At 38.7% G+C, this 19,631-nt stretch overlaps 3 protein-coding genes across 6 annotated transcripts; 1 reads left to right on the top strand and 2 right to left on the bottom strand.

Annotated features, from left to right (window-relative positions):
• Positions 1-2,749: 2,749 nt before the first annotated feature.
• Positions 2,750-4,017, bottom strand: LOC103711915 (auxin-induced protein X10A). Its single transcript, XM_008798235.4, has one exon. The coding sequence runs from the start codon at positions 3,381-3,383 to the stop codon at positions 3,009-3,011; it is 375 nt and encodes a 124-aa protein (XP_008796457.2). The 5' UTR covers positions 3,384-4,017; the 3' UTR covers positions 2,750-3,008.
• A 3,566-nt stretch (positions 4,018-7,583) lies between these two features.
• On the top strand, positions 7,584-9,173 carry LOC120112337 (ribosomal biogenesis protein LAS1L-like). Of its 4 annotated transcripts, XM_039131382.1 has the most exons (5): positions 7,584-7,747; positions 7,839-7,932; positions 8,162-8,266; positions 8,362-8,764; positions 8,928-9,173. In XM_039131382.1, exons 2-5 carry the CDS (start codon positions 7,921-7,923, stop codon positions 9,056-9,058), a joined length of 651 nt encoding a protein of 216 aa, XP_038987310.1. In that variant the 5' UTR covers positions 7,584-7,747; positions 7,839-7,920; the 3' UTR covers positions 9,059-9,173. The 4 variants fall into 4 exon arrangements, with proteins under 4 accessions (XP_038987310.1, XP_038987312.1, XP_038987311.1 ...); XM_039131384.1 differs by having other exon boundaries at positions 7,584-7,932; positions 8,162-8,270; XM_039131383.1 differs by having other exon boundaries at positions 7,584-7,932; positions 8,362-8,783.
• A 1,301-nt stretch (positions 9,174-10,474) lies between these two features.
• On the bottom strand, positions 10,475-18,082 carry LOC103711916 (UDP-rhamnose/UDP-galactose transporter 1). The gene is made up of 5 exons (XM_008798236.4): positions 17,956-18,082; positions 17,288-17,472; positions 17,000-17,200; positions 11,294-11,455; positions 10,475-11,201 (listed from the first exon to the last, which is right to left on the bottom strand). Exons 1-5 carry the CDS (start codon positions 18,080-18,082, stop codon positions 10,845-10,847), a joined length of 1,032 nt encoding a protein of 343 aa, XP_008796458.2. The 3' UTR covers positions 10,475-10,844.
• Positions 18,083-19,631: the final 1,549 nt, after the last annotated feature.

Below are 19,631 nucleotides of genomic sequence, written 5' to 3' on the forward strand. Positions count from 1 at the left end.
CCTTTCTCCTCCGCCGCCGATGACTCGCTGCCTCCCTCCGCCGCCGATGCCGAGCTCGGTTCCGTTTCTCCCCTCTCTCTTTTCCCCTCTTTGCCGACTCCTCCACCGGCGATCGTCGCTTTCGCGAGCTCTCCAGATCCGAGCTCCCTCCGCCGCCCTTCGTTCGTCTCAGAAGAAGAAGGCACCGGTCGTTAGGGCTGTTAACGACCGCGAGCTCTCCAGATCCGAGCTCCCTCCGCCGCCCTTCGTTCGTCTCAGAAGAAGGCACCGGCCGACGAGGTGCGTCTTCTCTTTTTTTATTTCTTTCTTCTGAGTCGCCTTCGTTCGTCTCTCCCTCTCCCTCTCTCCAGATCCGAGCTCCCTCCGCCGCCCTTCGTTCGTCTCAGAAGAAGGCACCGGTCGTTAGGGCTGTTAACGACCGCGAGCTCTCCAGATCCGAGCTCCCTCCGCCGCCCTTCGTTCGTCTCAGAAGAAGAAGGTGAGTCATTCTTCTCCTTTTTTTTAATTTCTTTCTATCCTTCTTCTCTTCTTCTTCTCTTTCCTTCCTTCATTCATCTCCGACGAACCGCCGGAACTGAGCTCGGCTGGCGGCTGCTCGTTCTTCTCTCCGACGGTCGACGGAGACAGGGACGGGGATGGCCGGATGGGGCTGGGGATGGGGCGGGCTCGGGCTCGCCGCTCGGGCTCGGGCTCGGGCTCGGGCAAACGAGCTTCACGAGCCCGAGCCCGAGCTATGCCGCCCGAGCCCGAGCCCGAGCCCGAGCCCGAGCCGGGAAGTTGGTGAAACGAGCCGAGCCGAGCCTGCGGAGGCTCGGGCTCGGCTCGGCTCGTTAACAGCCCTACTCCCACGATCGTGCCCTAGGCACGATCGTATATGGTGGATGGGCCCGGTCTTTTCGGGCCGGCCCGTCCACCTCTCTCTCTTTTTTTTTTTTTTCCTGGGTATCACAAGTAAATCAATTTATGCCTCCAAATTACTCTTGACTACATTATGAATTACTATTTTTTATTAATTTATTTGTCAAGTAAATTTTCAAAAAATTTAGTCAAAGAAATATTGAAAATAATTTAGTAATTTTTAATGATTCAAAAAATATAATTACCCTGCTTATGATGTAAAAAAAAAAAAAGTAGAAGGAAGAATATTTATAGAACTTGTAAGCATACTAAAAGGGGGCGTTTAGTAACCCCAACAGGATAACCACGGTGATCGAAAATCCCTTGTGATCGGAATGCTGGAGTGATTTGTCTCTAGTGATCTAAGATCATCGTGTTTGGTAGGCCATGGTTCAGTGATTAAAAATCTCTAGGTATCCATGAGTAACTTGTTTGGTATGGTACGGAGATCCAAGATCACCAACCACATAATACCACAAATACCTCTGATATATCTTAGATTGATTTTTTATATATTTTTAATTCTCATGAATAAAAAATGTAAGTCAATATATTAATTCCTAAAATAGTTCTATAATTTTGTCACATATTCTACTTTTAGTAGCCCTTATCACAAGAAAATCAGACCATATTTTCATTCTAACAACAATACTCTTCATGACGTCGAGCTTGAACAAATTGAATTATAGTTAAATTGTTACAACATCCAACATGTTCTTATTATTCTATTAAGACTACCATGACTAGGCCCAAATGCGGTAATCTTATTACCTCCACCCAATATCACCTTTGATTCCTAGGACGATCACTCCATACCAAACGCCCCCAAAACTTTTCTCAAACCTACTAATAATGCTTGGAAGTAGAATATTTGACTATCCTTGTGTGTCACATCAAATCATCTATGATTAAACCCATTTTCTCGAACCATGGGGTAAGAGCTTTTAATATGCACGACGTGGGCATCCTCTAGCAATGCTTAAACTATGACCATCATACTCGGTGCCATATGTCAAGCAATCGTCTGAATGAGAATGATCTAGACAAGCCAAAAGGTCTACTAGTCTGGTTTAAATGAAAAAAAAAGACCATGAAAGAGGCATCATTGGCCACGGTGGATTGACCAAATGGCCAAGCAATCATGTCATTGAACTTAGATTATAGTAGCTATGTTCATATTTAATTCATATGTCATTATCTTTAAACTTTATACATAACATTAGATGGTCAAGATTTTATTCTTTCTCAGCGCTCCTCTCCATCTAATAAAACATAGTATTAGAATGCAAGTCAAAGTTCCATCGATCGCGAGCTGGGTGTCATACATGTCGAAGTTTTTGATTTATGCGTAAGGCATTTGATGCTGGGAGGTATGTTCAAAAGAGCATTAGAATCTGACATATTTAATCACTTCAAATCTCTGATATCAAAGTTCTACATGCACTGAACTCATCCATACTATGATGCATGCAGTGTGCTTCTATTTTGAGCTAAATTGATGATTGCACTTTTAAATGATTCCTTTGATTTAGCTGCATAGATTTCTCTGTTTTCTATCCAAATCAGAGAGATGGTAAACCTAAAAGTGTAATCGTAGGAAGTGAGAGTCATAGCAAATGGAATCACGCCTGTAATTCATAGCTGGATCTACCTTTTGGCAAGTAAGTGTTGCATCCTCGTCAATTCCATGAAAACCAATTTGATTACACAGAAAAATTAGTGCCAGCAGGGGGTGCAGGCAGAGACTTCCAAAGCAAAGTCCGACCTCTAGATTTTTATTGTTGATGGCTCCCTATGGACCATAACTGGCTAGAAAAGATCAAACCGCAAGAGAATTCAAGATGAGAGAAAATTAATTTAGAGAAAATTTTTTCTCCATATCTCTTCCAAGCTAGGAGGATAACTGATCTGAAATTAAAGTTACAAGATTAAATCCCATCAAGGGTTCAAGAATAACAAGTATCTTTCTATACAAAAAATAACAAACAAAGACCTTTCATGGCCTTTGGAAATCCAGTTCTGTTTTCCTGTTTTCCTTATCCTTTAGAACTGAAAAAAAAAAAAAGAAAAAAGAGAGGAAGGAATTAGCAAGAGCAGGACCATTAGCAACCCTAGTGGTGATGGTGGTGGCGAGGCTTGTCATGGTGGCCACCGGCGCCGGCAGAGGCATGGAACTTGTCCATGAGATCCCGAAGCTCCATGTAGTGGACAGAAGGGTTGCTGCTTCTGAGAAGATCGAGGAGGTGGAGGAAGAGGTCGGTCTCGCATGCGATGCGGAGCGCTCCCTCGTACGAGTACCCGAACTCCGGCGCCGACAACCTGAGCAGGTCCTCAAACAGTGGATGATTGAGATAGTTTGCCTCCAGCTCGAACCTCTGCGCCTTCTCATCCCGGCCGACGCACACCCAGATGCGTCCCTCCGGGAGCTCCGTCGTCGCCAAGCTCTTGGCACCGCAGAACAAAAGCTTCTTCACCAGCCCTGTCATGCCGAATGCCTCCTTCCTCTCCAGGCTCCTTACTGTTCTACCTGATCTATATCACTTAACTATGTTCCTATAGCTAGTTTCTTGTTTCTTTTTTTCCTTCTAGGATGCTATATTTATATAGGCGAATGGGTTGCTGCTGATTTAAGTTGATGTGCATGGACAAAGGAAGCCATGGTTATCGGATGGTGGGAGGAAAGTGCTGAGGAGGGGGGCTGCTCTTGATGCAAGCATCCGGGGCCACATGCTGTGGTTTTCACGGCCCCAGGGGTCTCTGTTTCACCGTCAACTTGAAGACCACGAGACAGCAACCCGTCTTAGCCGTTGCATTTGAACTCGCTTCCTCGACGCATGGTTTGGCCACCTTAACTCACTTTCATTGAAGAAGACACTTGGAATCGCGCTTGGCATTAGCCGTCAAATTTTACTGCTGAAGTGTCATCTTTTTTTTCTTTTTGAACACAAATCCACAATGGCTTCCCAGTCAAATTCAGGACCTTGTCCGATCTTCCTTGCCGACTTGTTTTTCAGATTTGCTTGCGGGGACCAAGTATAATTTTTGTTTCCTACGCGAATACTTAATGTGGAAAGCAAGAGAGAGAATCGTCATGAGGTTAACTGGATCACGACTCCTGGGATCATCCGCTTTGTGAAAGCAGAGTAGGTCTTCAAATTTCTGGTTAGAAAGATCATGCTTTTTGCGAAGGAAGCAGACCTTCTACAACCCGAGTTGGCTACATTTAGTAAGATAAAATCTTCTTCCATGTAAGTCAAAATATGTCGAAAACTTTTGACATTATGTATACTTTGATTGCAGAAATTTCCAACAACTAAGGGAAATATTTGTACAATTTTTGCATGGGATTTTCAGAGTGTTTCAGATATTTTACATACCTTTTTTGAGAAAATTCTATGAAGCCATATTCTTGAAAAACAAATATATATATATAGTTAATTACCCATGATGATCACTTGCATTGCAGGTGGAAGTGGAATTAGATCATTTGGTCCCAATAAATTATTGGAAAAAGGTCTAAATGGTAAAAAAAAAAAGGATTGTCATGCAATTCCACCCAAGAAGGGTATGGAAGGAAGATACTCTGCACCGCAGTTGCACAGAGGTGATGCTCATTTTCTAATGGCATAATAACCTCGACAAACTTATACTCTTATATATTCACAGCCATATTAAAGTCCCCGGAGAAAGGTCAAATAGTGGAACGTGGCAACAAATGCATGCGACCGAGTAGAAGTGATCTGGTACTCTCCAACGTTGCAATATGAAACGTATCATCCTCGACTCCGGCTGCCTGCAACTACTTGTAGTGTGCCAACGGTCCAATCACTGGTATTTGTATTTAAATTCCGATCCTCCAGCTCATACCATGTCCTATACGAGAGATCCCGCTTCATCGAAGGACTAAAATTAAAAATTATTTGGTCATCTTTCTTCCAGGAAGAAGCAAAATATAATTAATTTGAATTCAGGACAGCTATTCGGTCGCAAACCAAGCTTCAAATTTGACGGCCTCCTTTTGAGTGAAAAAAAAAACATTCACTAGCGAGTCCTCTAAGGATTTAGACCATAAACTAGAAAACAAGCTTGTGTATGAACAGACTTAATTATGTCGGCTGGTTGGTACCTATCTCTTCTTCCAAAAAGAGGTACCATGTATGGGGCGTCATCTTGGATGGTAGCAAATGAAATATGATCGATAAATCTAATTCTAGTATCTACCCCTCGTAGGATTGTAGGTTGAAATCAATATTATAACCTATTACTTTACTTTAAAAAAAACTAGTATTTTACTTTGCAGTAAAATTTATACTCGTGCGATCCATGTAGAAAGCTTTGCGAGTTAGATAATTCAAACCCGGTTGCTTTGTTGTCGAAACCTTTCATTTGTTCTCTTCTTATTCTAAAAGTAAGAAAAAAAGAAGGCAAAAAATATTGTTGCAGCCATTTACAGCCAATACAATGGAAAATAATAAAAATAATAATTGTTTTTCGCATTCGAAATATACATGATTAATTTTTTTTAGTTGACATAGAAATGCTAATTTCTGAAATCTTAATATTAAGAAATGAACTGAAATATATTCAACAATGGTCATTATTCCATTTAGAAATGGTTATTATTTAAATTGTTATGTGTTACAGAACTCAAGAATTCAGTCAGTCTCAGATATTATTGTAATAGCTATTGCACAAATATGACAGACGGAATTCACTCCAAGCCGTGTGATTGCTGCAGTATGAAAAGAATGCAACGAGAGGGAGGAGGAAAGAAAGGCACCACCGCCATCCAACAGGTTCCTACATACGTACATTGGACGTCCATGCCAAGGACATAATAATTGAGTGTCGATGAGGAGATAACAGAGAAGCAGTACAGTTTCAGTCATGCCATGGAAACAGAGAGAGGGAGAGAGAGATGACCATGGTCATGTGCTTGCCTTTTGGTCTCCTACGGCTTCGGTGCACAGGTCCTCGCCCAGATAACACGGCACCATTTATTCTGGGTTTGGTCCCACAGAGACCCCATAGGGTGCATGCACCTATTCCTGTTTGCTGTAAAGGCCATGGCAGCTGAGTCTCCATGGAATAATGCCGCGAGCCATGCACATGGGAATTCAGGAGCCTTGGAGACAAAGGAAGGAGGCAAGTGAAGTCAGCTGAGGGAGAACCGCGTTCACTTCATGCTTCGTTAATGGAATGATGGGTGAGAGGAGATATTGTATTCGATAATGTAGCTAGGATGGAACATGGCGCATTAAAAGAGGGAATCCGTTGCCGCTGCCGGAGGTCATGTGGAAGGTGAGGCGGGAGGAGGTTGCTTCGGTTTGGTCATTGGTGCAGCGTGAAACATAACAGGGAAGTTTTGCCGGAAAAGAACAAAATAATGAGTCAACTGAAAGAGTCCTTAGCCACATCATGTCATGTGGTATCATATGGTCTTTTCCTCTGACCGTCGGTGGAAATGTGGAAAAATATCAAGAACAAAATGCAGGTGTAGGGTATGGATTTGGTGTAAGAGGCGTCAAGACATCATACATATGCACTTATATATATATATATATATATAATAAATTAAAAAAATATTTTTTTTATTTTAAAAAAATTATTCTTAATAATTTTATTCTAATACATACATACATATGGTCCTGATTAAGCTACTAGCTAGGTTATAGAATTTCCTGCCAAAAGCTCCAATGCATAATTTGGAGATTGCACTCCACCCAAGTAGACAATCCTTCCAAAACTATATATTGTTTTGAGTTAATTCCATACATGCTAGTGGGCAGCAAGATAATCAAGCAACTTTTGGCACTTGATTACTGTTCATGAAATCAGATAATACTGGATGACAACTTTACACTCACGAGGTTTATTTATTCATTGATTTATTTATTTTTGCTGAAGAATTTGCTCAGGGGCTTCTCATGACTTAAATTGGTACAAGCAAGGCAAATTATGAGGCTACATTTGGATGCTAAATAGCTAATCACTCCCATGATTAGTGGGATTAATATATGAAAAAAAGTGAAAGAAGAAGAGAGGGGGGGAGAGCTTTGCATGGTTGAAGTTATTTCACTCCTCTGCTCGAATAAATTTATCCAAGTATAGTATTTGTTTTGGAACTTTGACCAAATAAATTTATTCATCACCTTTAGGGTGAAGCTTGGCCAGTTAACCAGATATTATCCATCCATCAACCATCATCCAAACCCAAAATGAGTCAACCTAAGAGATCTTTCGCTTGCCCGAAAAGGTCTAAATAAAGATATGATTTAGTTTGAGTTCTCTGAATTCATCATTCCAGGCGGCGGGTGGGATGTTGTCAAATTAAACCAAATCTTTGACGAGGACCTTGTTCCTAGGATCATCTCCATGCCTATTGGTCCTCACATGGATGACCAGTTGTCACTACAAGAAAATACACTTTTGGCGACTATATGAATCGTGGTCGCGGCAAATAAGGCTATTTGCGACCACTATCCTTGTTAGTTACTGAATGATTGTCCTACACCGGTGGAGGTAAACCTTTTGGCGACTAACGTTTAGTCGCGAAAAATAAGGCTATCTGCGACCAACATCCTTGTTAGTTACAGAATAATTATCCTACACCGACGAACTGCATATTTAGTCGCGGAAAAGCAAAACCAAGTTGGCGGATGGAGGTAAAACTTTTGGCGACAGAAAATGCTACAATATTCACAGAAATTGGAGGCACAATATGAAATTGCATTACAAGCATCTTAAGAACGTCTTACATGTGGACCCTTATAGTCATCCATACGAACATGTGACTCAAGAGGATTGGCGCCACTTAATTGACGATGTGTGGAAAAGCAAAGAACACAAGGTAACTTACATATTTAGTGCTTCAGAGTTTATAAGTAAAATATTTGATCATAATGTTTTCTTTAGATTTTTAATTTGTATTTTTTTTGAAGGTGAGATCAAAAGCTGGCAAAAAAAAAAAGGAAAAAGGTTGAGTACAATCATTGTTCAGGATCTCGGTCATTTGTTGCAACAATGACTATACAGGTAATATGTTTTTGAGTATGTACTGGCTATATTTTTAGTGAATTGCCTGTGAAACAATCTATGGGATAGTTTTGGCTATTGTAAAATAGACAATTTGCTGCAAGTAGATTTTTTATTCTAGTTTGCTGCAAGTATATTTTTGGAATCCTTTTATACAAGTAGATCTGACAGTTATTCTAGTTTTCTTATTATGTAGTGGCTATATGCTAATCTAAATTACACTTTGCAGCCGGAGTTTAATGGTTCTGAAAACCTTGAATTTCCAGAATTCTATAAGAAAACTCATACCAAGAAGAACAAAGAGTGGATTGATCCTATTTGCGCCGTGAAACATGTAGGTATCTAAAATTTTAATAATCATTTAAATCACTTTCTGCTTTTGCAAGATTATATATACATTTAATTCTGTTGTTACCTTTGCATTGACAGTCAAAGATGTTGAGCTTGCGAGAAGAATCTTCCCAATCCGGTATGCAATTAACATCAGAGGAGATGTCTAGGCAGGCACTTGGAAAAAGGAAGAGATACATTCTTGGATTTGGGGATGGGCCGAAGCTCTCTTCATCTTCTTCCACACCTAGTCGTGTATCACAAGATCATGTTGGGGAGTTGCAGAAACTTAAAACTGAGATGGAGGAGATGAAGATGGAGCGTGAGGAGCTGCGGAGGCAATTGGAGCAGGAGAGGAGAGAGCGAGAGGAGGAAAAGAAAGAGCGAGAGGAAGAACAGAAGCAAATTGCATATCTTACAAGTTTGGTGACAGAGTTCTTAAAGGAAAAGACTCAAACACATAAGTCATCTATCCATCATGATGGGGCCATGTATTCAACTGGTGGCACAAATACTCGTTGGTATGTATTCTCATTTATATTACGTAGGTTATTTAGAGATTTGGACCAAATTAAGCGAAATGTCATTGTGAACTTATACTTGAATTTTAGTTTATTATTTTTCACATGTGGTTTTTGATTGTGTATTCTTTTTTGCTTTCTCAGATACATGGTGGAGTTATGAGCATGTGAAATCTAGTTTCTGGTACATGGATAGCTTTTGTTCAGATGATCATGGTGGAGTTGTCTACAAGCAGAATCCAGTTTTTGGTTTATTCATATTTTTGTCTACATGATGGTTGTTTGGATGAATAGCAAGATCAGATATTTTGGGATTTTTAATTTACATTTTGATGTGTTTGGTGATGATTATCACCTTAACATATGGTATGGATGAAACATTTTGATGAATGGTTAATAGGTTTGTTTGACTTTAGACTTATAGATGATGATATTTATAATGAATGATTATGGATTCTCTAACATTGTGTATACTTGTATTTGGATGGGCAAATGTATTGTGCAATATGGATAATGGATAGGCTGTGTTGGTTGTACAGAATTTGGAACGAGCCCCAAAATAAATATTAAGCTTATAATTTGAATTATTAATTAAATACAGGTTAATACTTTCTGCCACCAAAAAATGTTTGTTGCCAATGCATTCCAATACATTCTACGACCAAACTATTGGTGGGGGAAGATAGACATTCAGTGACCATTTTTTTGGTAGCGGAAGACAAACATTCCATGACCAACTATTTGGTTGGCGTTGGAATTAGCAACAACAAATTTGGTCGCTGAAAAGTTTCTTCGGCAACCAAACATTGGTCGTTGTTGGTGTACCTTAGGTGACCACACAATATTGGTCGCCAAAACCTTTTAGTGACTAGGGTTCGGCGACGAAGAGTATTCTAGTCGCGAAAAGGTTTCGGCGACCAAATATGGTTATTCGGCGACTAGAATCTAAGTCGCTGAATACGTATTTTCTTGTAGTGTGTTGAGGTAGCTCACGTAAAACGAAAGTGGTTGCTAAAGATACCAAACAGGATTTAAAAAACAGGAATCCGAGAACAAATAACTATTTTGCACCAATCCTGCTTACTCATGAATTATAGGAGAGTACTATAATATTATACTTGAAATAAGACCAATTCCTGTCTGCATTTCTTATTAGTGAAGACAAACACCGTTGGCCCTGCAACTATTCCCGTATAGAGATAAAAGGCTTTAGTCAGAGAAAAACAGAAATTACTATTCCTTTGCCATTCTTCACAAGATCAACAACTCAAACTTCAGAGATGTATAGTTGAATTGTACTTCTACTGCTGATAAACCAATCGCAGCCTCTTCAATTACACTATTAAACACCTATAATTGAATTACAGTGCATTGACTACATTCTGATGATCAGACCAACCTATGGTGACAAGTTAACTCGCTAGATTCATTTGACAGTAGAAAAAGCCCTGTAACGACTCCCACAGGCACTGTAAACTTGATGCAAAGAACTTGTGAAAGTTCTCGCCACTTGAAAATAGCACCTGGCAACACTTTGTATTCATACAGCAACATTCCAGACAGGAGCTTGATTCATGCTCGCCACAGTTCGCACAAATCAAAGATCAAATATTCAAAACATGGTAGTACAAAGCTCGGGCTTCCCTGGAAGGCAACCATGCCCTACCAGGGAACATCTTAACACAACACAATTAGAAACAAAAACCAGATCATAGAACATCATTCATTTCAACATCGAAATGAACAAATTTAATTTAATAAAAAAGATTTGCTAAATGTCATTCTATGAAGATAAATATTACTGTGTTTCCATAGGATACTCTATCCTACCTTGGAAACCATGCATGAGAAAACAAATAAAATGGAGTGTTATGCAGCCTAGGATATTATGGTAGTAACGAACACAACCTTTAGATCTCCACCTTCTGATGCTGGCAAACTACCCCTATTACAAAGAATTTTAACAATATAAGAAGGGGCTGACCTTTCATGGCCTGAATCCCTCAAGGCTCAACCATACCCAGCCCAATATTGGATGCTTCATTAAACCACAAGCTACAATTAGGCCTTTGTTTCCCCAAGCTCTACATCTTTTGCAGGTGCAATGTCCACTCCATCTTTCAAAAGGCGGATTTCATCTTCGGTTAGGCTAGTTTTGGTGAGAGCAATCTTAGCATTTGCTTGCTTCTCCAACTCCACAGCCCAGCTGTAGATAACCATCCCCACAATAGCTATCACCATTCCCATTATATTTTTCAGTGTCAGCTGAGAATCAAACAATAACCAACCAAGCATGAGCACGCAGATGGTTTTCATATGACCCAGAACCTGGAATGAGGTTGCTGAGAAACGGCCAATGCAGAGGTACTGGCTCATGTTGCAGAATACGGCAAGTGCACATGAGAGAAGTATGAAAAACTGCATGATTTAGTTCAAGTGTTATGTTTCATTCCCTTATGGATCAGAATAACAACAATAATAATAACAAAGACAGGTATATTGGAACTTACAATAGCACCAGAAGAAAAGTTGTATTTTATTATAGATTTGCCATTAAGGTAGTAATCTATGAGAGGTCCAAGAAGCAGAAGAGAAATAGCTTGTATTGGGGCCGTCTTACTCAGCAGTTCAAAAGAACCGATTGAATACTTCTTCTGCAAGGAACCAATTGACTGCACAGAAAATACAGTAGACCCAAATATGAGCTGACAGGAATCAGAAAAGCCAAAATCCTAGCCAATAGACAACAGTTATTCTTCTTAATATTTATTAGGTCATTTCAGAAAACAATTAGGCTATGCACTTGGCTACTATCAATCAGAAGTCTGCACCAAGGTGAAACTCCATACCAAAAGGATTAGACAAACCTACAAGGATATTCCAAAGGCACCAAAGGTATAATTGCCTACCCTTGCAGAAGTAAAAGTTTGATTAAAAGAAACTGCAAGTTCCTAAGACATTATTAAAATATAAGAAAAAGAGGGATGTGCAATGGGAACTCTACCAAAATCTGGATGGTAAAGCTTCAAAAATACAAAACAAACAAGATATATACGTTTCAAGAAATGCAAGTCCTTTCTTGGCAAAGAGTAGATTCACCATTTGATTTACTCTGGTTGCTCTTAAAATAAAAGCTATTTACTCTGCTTTTTATAATCATAACAATAATTCTCAATACACTATTTGTAATGTTCAAAATTTTGAATCTCCACTAACATTCCTGTCAAAACCAATGTGCATATCCTCCATCAAACTGGACCATCATCATAGTTATTCTCCAGTTAATTCATTGGCCACCTTTTCTTACAAGATTCTTTGACTCATCTGCCTAGCAATTACCTTCCTCAAGTCATTTTACATACTATCAGCCGACCCCTTAAGCAAATGAAAGAGATCAGTCTGCAACCGGAAAAAGAAAAACTCGATAAATAAAATCAAAGTCCACCTGTTTAGACTAAGCCATAGCCATAAATTGTAGTTTTTTACCTTGAGAAGGAATGCGTGATTTTGAAGACGTGAAACACAAGAAGAGATAATGTAAAACATATCCACTTCATCCCTTTCCAAACATAGTTCTGATCGTCATCAGAATAGGAACATGGTGGCCTCCGAACTACCACAAATTGCAATATCAAGCAACTAAAACAACAGGATCCCCACCTTAAATCATGAAAATCAGGTGTATGTCCCTAGCTTCCACCACATCAAAAATCCACCTTTTGTGTTGGAGAGAGGAATGGCTCGTGCATCCCTACTAGATTCAATTTCCCTTGTTTATAGTGATATATTTATTGGTGCCTTCTGAATGACCTAAATTTAACTATTCAGTTCATCATCCTAAAACAGAATGGATATACTTAATTTTTTTTTGAAGGAAAAGAGCAAAAATCATCAGGAACATGTCCGAAACATCCTTCAATTTACCTGCAAGTCTGCCCTCTCTGGTAAAATGAGCAGTAGGGCATTCTCATGATTACCATCTTTCGAATAGCTATGGACAACTATTTATTAGCCAACATTCAAAACCGAACAACATTTATAGCTCTATTACTGCTATTAAAGTCTTACAGAAAGTTCTGCAAAAATGATGACTATTAAATCATCCAACAAGTTACACTGACTTTATGATTACAGAGTGCAGTAAAAGTGCATTTTTAGAAATATCCACCCCATCCTTTATTCAGTAATAACATCCACCCTCTCTTAACAGTATTGAAAACATCGCCATCCATTTACTCCTCTTATATCCTGTGGCAATAACTTAGTTACATATTGAGGTTTCTCTTGAATATCAATTTAGACTAAAACTTTGTCTACATGTATATCCACAAAAATTGCCAAATCATGTTGCATTATATATGTCAATTGATTTATAATGTGTTATATGTACAAAAGAACTCGGCATTGTTGAAGCGGTCACTCCCGCCACTTAAAAAGAGGATTGTCTTGGTTCAGGCCTTGGGTGATGAATCCCAAGATACTTGAACCTAGGTGATACACATCAGGTAAGCCTCCCTCCTTTCTCTCAAATCATGTCATTGTTTTTACTCTCATCCAGATGAATAATAATAACTAAATTATGACTGAAGTGATACATTATATTGTCTCACGTTTCACGTATTCAGAAAATCCTTCCAAGTGTTAGAAGCAGGTCCACCATGACATTTTAACTAATTCCGACAGTGATCTAAGCTCTGATATAGAATAGTTCTCCTCTTCAATTAACATGCTTCAAAATCCTCTTGGCAAACATATCAACGTTCTGAATACACAACTTATAATATATATACTTGTCCCACAAAACAGTCTATTATTTCTTAATTCACAACTAAAGTCAAATAAATACATATAATTCTAACACCCTAACCTCCATACCATAAAAATGCTCTATACCTGAGGGCAAAACAGTTATAACTATATGCAGGCATTCTTATGAGAAAAACCGTATCTTGCAATTTCTGAAAAATGTGTCTCGGACATGGCTTTTGGTTCTCCATGGGGGCACAAACATGCAGGAAGGCATGAAATGGATGCATAAAGTACACCAGCAGGAAATTTCATCAAAAGATCATAAAAGTACTAGGAATGAGCAGCAGGATGATGCTTCAAATCAGTTTCTCAATGGTTCTGTGGTTTTTAGTGTGTTTCCTATAAGTTTCTGACCTTTTTTCATATATTGTTTCATGATTCCACTTCAGAAATATTATCTAACCATATTTCCCATCTCAATTTCCCACAATCAGGACTACAATCAAAAAATGCGACAGAGTTCAAGTATCTAGAGCTCCAGGAAACAATTGCGATACTGGTTTTACCCCAAAAAAGTATGTAATTAGTTGTTTATAAAGGGAATTAACATTTAATGGCTTATGCAAGAGTTAAGAATGGTCTAAAAGTCTTAAACCTTGTAAATTAGTTGTAAATTAGCAGAAAGTGTGAGATCTTGCACTGGTACTGACAGCAACTACAAAATGATAAGAAAACCCTATTGCATGAACCTAGCATAAGTGTAGATATCTAGAGACTCATCAATTGTTTTAAGATGCAAGTCAGCCTCCAGAAGGTACTACAGCCTATCTGATGGAATTTTCTTGGTGTTGGCATGTTCTTGTTGCAATATCAGATTCCTATGGTGCTAAAAATCTTGTGTCGATCCCTGAATATGAAGAAGTATCATGACATAAATAAATAGCAGTTGTTGTCTAACCTAAAATAAATAATAATAGCATAAGTAGATGTTGTTGCCAAACCTAAAATCAATCAAGTGGTGAATGATATTTGTAACAACCCAAGATCTCACCTAAAAAACTAGCTGAAAGATATTATTTGGGTTTCCTGATCCTATATGACTACCTAAGATCTACCTAGTGCATAGCCGATGTAGGACTAAACAAATGCTTGCACAGATTCTCACATACTCCTCCCGTTTTAGCCCTGGCGTCATCACTAGGCTAAGGGTACAAATCCATTCAAATCTAATTACAAGTACCATGAATCCAATCTAAACTCGTCCTGCAGTATCCCTTGGTTTACATAGGCAATGAGCCGAGTTCGCTCAGATATCATTTGTAATAATTTAAGACCTCACCCAAAAAGGCTAGTCAAAAATATAATATTTGGGTTCTTTGGTCCAGTATAAATATCCAAGATCTACCTAGTGCATAGTCGATGGGGAGTAAACATACTCGCACGGGTCCTCACAATATCCCTCCATTTTGGGTCTACATTATTTAGGTAAAGACAAGACAAAGGCAACCATGTAAATTAGATAGATAATAATATGCAAACAAGCAATGTGATTTTGCCGGCCCTAGTTTTTACGTCTCCAAATACTTGCACTTGCAATGCTTCCTAGTTTGCAATGCAATGAAGTTACAATATGCTTCAAGCCAACAACTTTTGGAAATTGAAGATTTTCTTTACAAGCTGCAGTCAAAATTAAACAATATTCATCACATTCTTACCTACTTCATGCTACTTCTGCCAAAATTTTCTAGCAGCTTTCAAAGCAAATGCATAGATGACCCATCTATTCCTCAAGCATAGGACAATCTTCATACTAATAGCCTTATTTCAAGTAGTGAGACTACCATAGAAAAGAAAGATATCGAACTCAAAAATGAGCATATAAGTTGTTGTCGAGGAAAATAGAACATGTTGCATTTAAGGATTGCATGGACAAAATCATTCATGAATCCACAAAGCTAAAGAGATCATGTTCTCCTACAAGGGCTGGCAGGGCTGTAAATTGGCAAGTCAATTAAGATTGAACCATATTGAAGCCCTCCAAGACTTCACTCTTGCCATTCTCTTAAACAGATCATTCATGAACAGCTCAAACCCAGCTCATATTTAATGACCTAGTCCAAAGTCAACTTGATTGCCTCAATATCTCTTGACTCTTGCCAATAACAAGAAGATTTTGAAGGGATGAAGATGAATGATGGAAACCAATATACAAATCTCCAACTCAACAATAATGGTTCAGCAAGGCGCATATGCTGTTGTTGAGCATGAAACCCCTATTGACCCACCAAATCCACATATTCTAACCCAATAATCCAAATATTTGGTCAAGTACCTCGACCTTTACTAGCACAATAAGATAAGGCCTTCTAGCAAACTATCACCTACACATGTTTCTGCCAAAGGCATCAGAAGTGATCATTATATTCCAAGTGTTAACGTCACCCATAGACTGAAAACAAATATGGGAAGCATATCCAAGGAATAGAATCTAGATGAGACAACAAGAAACTTCCATCGCTTACCCTGTATCACTATGGTCCTCTCTAAGTACAGGGTTTCACATAACACAATCTACTAAGGGAAAGTACTACGCAACACTAGTAACTTTATTCCTAGTAAATTAGTTCAAATTTTGTAGGCTCCAGAAAAAAACACTTCCAACCACTGGTCATATCAAACACCTAAATTTCAAAGGTTCATTTGGTTTTAATATTCTCACTATGTCATTTTAGAACAAGAAAACATCACTATACCAAAATAAGTATCCAATTCCTCCACTAGCATACTTCTATATCAGGGTATAGAGCCAAAAGAATAGTCCTGTTTGCTGGACTTCTATTAAGATAGTCTTCCAGCACCTCCACCTATCCCACTTATACATCCTACTAATCCATGAAAAAGAAAATCCCTAGCTAAGATCTCTGAAATGCACATTAGATCAGCTTGGTAACCTTTCACATATGCCATAACCAACCTCCATGTTGAATAAATGATTTCAATTACTGAAAAAACATTACAAGGACATGTAGCTTAGATCTTGATACAAAGAGAAGCAAACTTCATTAAAGCAACTAACATCATCTAGATACCAATGTTGAAAGACACAAAAGTGGACCGCTATGGCATATTCAATTCCCATGGGATGGAAAGAAAAGGCACATTTCTATTTCGAAATCCTCATTCCAGACAAGTAATAACTTATCATTCTACTGCCACAATAATAAAATCAGCCAAATAAACAAAAAGAGTAACCACAGGGCAAACAAATTGAGTGATGAAGCAATTAGAAGCATTCACTTTGCATCACTCTGACATGCTTGTTCTTTTACTCCCTCTGAGTCATAAACATCTAAGCGAGAATTTTCAAATTCTGGTAAACAGTTAGAACCTAGCGAACAAGAGAGCAGGGAATTGTCAAAATTATAGATCACACAAGGTGAAATTAGAAGCAACAAGAAATAACTCACAATTTGTTGCAAGGATGTTGACAATACTGCAACACAAGCACACAGAAACCCTTTAGCATTAACTTTCACATCCGTCACCGTGCAGACACCAACACCAACAACAACTGCCACCACAGCCATCTTCACTTCTTTAGAGTAGTTTTTACTATGAAGGATCCACTCCATCACACAGACAACTGGAATCATACTCAACTTCGAGATCTACAGCACAACAAGAGAAATACCACTCATTCGATGCCATGATTTATGTAATTTTATCAGATTGGAGAAGACGAGACTCTATAGCACCTGATAAAATCCAACAGAGTTGAGCATGAGACTCAAGTTCATCCCAGTGATGGATGTGTTGGCAACAATAGAAAACCAGAGAAGTTCCCACAGAGGAACATGCTTTGCAGAAGAAAATCCGGTAGCATTCGACACAAAACCCACAAATGCAGTTACGCCAAAGTGGAACCCAGTTAGCGTTGTGGCTGAAGATAACCCAAAAAAAAAAAAAACACACACACACACAATAAACATTAATAAAGGCAGAGGAAAAAAAAAAAAGAAAGAAGAAGATACATCAAATTGGCAAGGACATACGAAAGAAACCCGTTCAATTAACTGCTACCAAAAATAAAAAATTCCCTTAAAATAAACACCGGTTTGAACCACAACGTTAGGCGGCCAAGAACATTTTTAAATGCGAACCGATACCAAAAGAAACTAAAAGTGAATTCAGGAGATATAGGACCAGATCGGGCTTCATCTCCACATACAACCAGATGGATGAGCACGCAGCACAAGAAAGGGAAGCAACCTCCATTAAAGCGACATTAATCCTAACAAATCAACCGGTTGGGAATAAAGCTCAGAGAGCAAAAGAATGGAAGGACAGATCTGATTGAAAAAATGGTTCCATCGACCGCTGATGAGGGGAACGGTGGTGAGCGGGGGGTGGAGGCGATACTGACCGAAGTAGAAGGCGTAGCCGGCGGAGGACATGAGCTGCTTGTTGGCCATGATGAGGCCCACCGAGCTGACGACGTTCATGGCCCACGCCCCCACATCTGACACCGCCGACTTCTTCCCCTCCTCCATCTCCCCTCCCCTCTCTCTCTCTCTCTCTCTCTTTCTTTCTTTATTCCCTCTTTTTCCAAGAACCAGCAAAAGAGGAAGAGAGGGAAGAGCCCTAGAAAAGGAAGGCGGTCGGTGAGACGGTGACAACCGACGAGCGACAACAGATGTCTGCAAAAGGAAAGGGCTGGCGATAAACTGATGAGAGAGGGGATTCAAAAATAAATTCGCTTCTCAAGATATAATTACTCCTCCTTTGTCCGTTTCTTCCTCCTCTCTATTTCTATTACTTTTCCTTCCCATTTTTATTCATCATTCCCGGCCATTGCCCTCCCCTCCCCTCCCCTCCCCTCCCTCTCTCACTTTTCTATTTAAGAAACAAGAAATTTATCTGGTCCCAGAAATCAAGAATGGCAACAAGAGAGGGGGATAAGAGGGAGAATGGGAGGAGCGAAGCGGACGAAGTAGCGTTGGCTTGTAGCCTTTCCTCTCCTCTCCTCTCGAGAGGAAGGGGCCAACGGAGGAGATGGGAAAACAGGGGACGCATGGAGCCAGGGCTGGCGAGATTTAAAGTAGCCGGCGGAAATGCCCACGGGCTTTACAGAACTTTGCGTCCCCTTTACTGCTAATCCTGCACGGCAATAGTCTCAAATTATTTTTATTCTTTTAAATTACCGTTCTACATAATAATAAATTATTTATTCGATATCTAAAATAACTCTATAATAATAATTTCGAGCTAAAATTTTATAATAACAATATATTTAATAATAATTTTAAATCATAGTTGAAATATATTATTATAATTTATATTTATATTATAATTCTATAATCACATTTAATATATCTTTATAAAAATATATTAATAAATTTATTAATATTTTATTGTAATATATTTTTTTATAATTAATAAATATTATATGGTTAATGATTTTAGATTCTCCAGTAACATTAAATAAATTACTTATAGATATCCCAAAATAATAGCAAGATAAGGAACTAAAATCATCTTGGTCAATCACCAAATATCATTTAATCAATAGCTAAGTTGCTTATATTTGAACTTTTTATTGTAGGTTTTTTTAAGTTGTGCGTAGTAAATTTGATGGCGAGCTGTACCGTAATCCGTTGATGTATAGTAAAATACAGAGTTTTATGTTTATCGGACAAATTGTTAATATTTCTTCCTCCATTTTTATTTTATTTTTATTTTTTCTGTGTTCAAACATTTTTTTTTTACCAGTTTTTTTTCTATTTTTTTCTTTTTTCCTTTTTTTTTACTCCTTTCCTCTTTTTGGTACAATTCCTCTCTTCCTCTTTTTTTTTTTTCGTTTTTTTCTCCGGCCCTTTCTTTGTTCCTTCTTATTCTCTCTCTTTCTCAGCCTCGCCTACCTCGGTCCCGTTTTGTCTAAGATGCCACCCGTCCTTTTAAAACATGGACCAGAAAGATATCGTTTTGATGCGTCTGTGCAAACAACAATTATGGATTGATCAGAAGTAAGCGGCGGACTGAAAAACTAGGTGCTGGTGAGAGTAAAACAGCAAATCAAAATATGATCTATATTTTTACTTT

Source organism: Phoenix dactylifera, chromosome 11 (assembly GCF_009389715.1).
Source record: "Phoenix dactylifera cultivar Barhee BC4 chromosome 11, palm_55x_up_171113_PBpolish2nd_filt_p, whole genome shotgun sequence".
NCBI lineage: Eukaryota > Viridiplantae > Streptophyta > Magnoliopsida > Arecales > Arecaceae > Phoenix > Phoenix dactylifera.

What these genes read in the sequence shown, in the direction of transcription:
- LOC103711915 (XM_008798235.4), bottom strand. Translation starts at nt 3,383, where the DNA reads ATGACAGGGCTGGTGAAGAAGCTTTTGTTCTGCGGTGCCAAGAGCTTG.
- LOC120112337 (XM_039131381.1), top strand. An exon ending in CTATTTGCGCCGTGAAACAT is followed by an intron (nt 8,267 to 8,361) that starts GTAGGTATCTAA and finishes TTGCATTGACAG; the next exon opens with TCAAAGATGTTGAGCTTGCG. An exon ending in TGGGGCCATGTATTCAACTG is followed by an intron (nt 8,765 to 8,927) that starts GTGGCACAAATA and finishes TTGCTTTCTCAG; the next exon opens with ATACATGGTGGAGTTATGAG.
- LOC103711916 (XM_008798236.4), bottom strand. Translation starts at nt 18,082, where the DNA reads ATGGAGGAGGGGAAGAAGTCGGCGGTGTCAGATGTGGGGGCGTGGGCC. An exon ending in CGGCTACGCCTTCTACTTCG is followed by an intron (nt 17,473 to 17,955) that starts GTCAGTATCGCC and finishes GGTTATCTTCAG; the next exon opens with CCACAACGCTAACTGGGTTC. An exon ending in CAACATCCTTGCAACAAATT is followed by an intron (nt 11,456 to 16,999) that starts GTGAGTTATTTC and finishes TTTTCTGTGCAG; the next exon opens with TCAATTGGTTCCTTGCAGAA.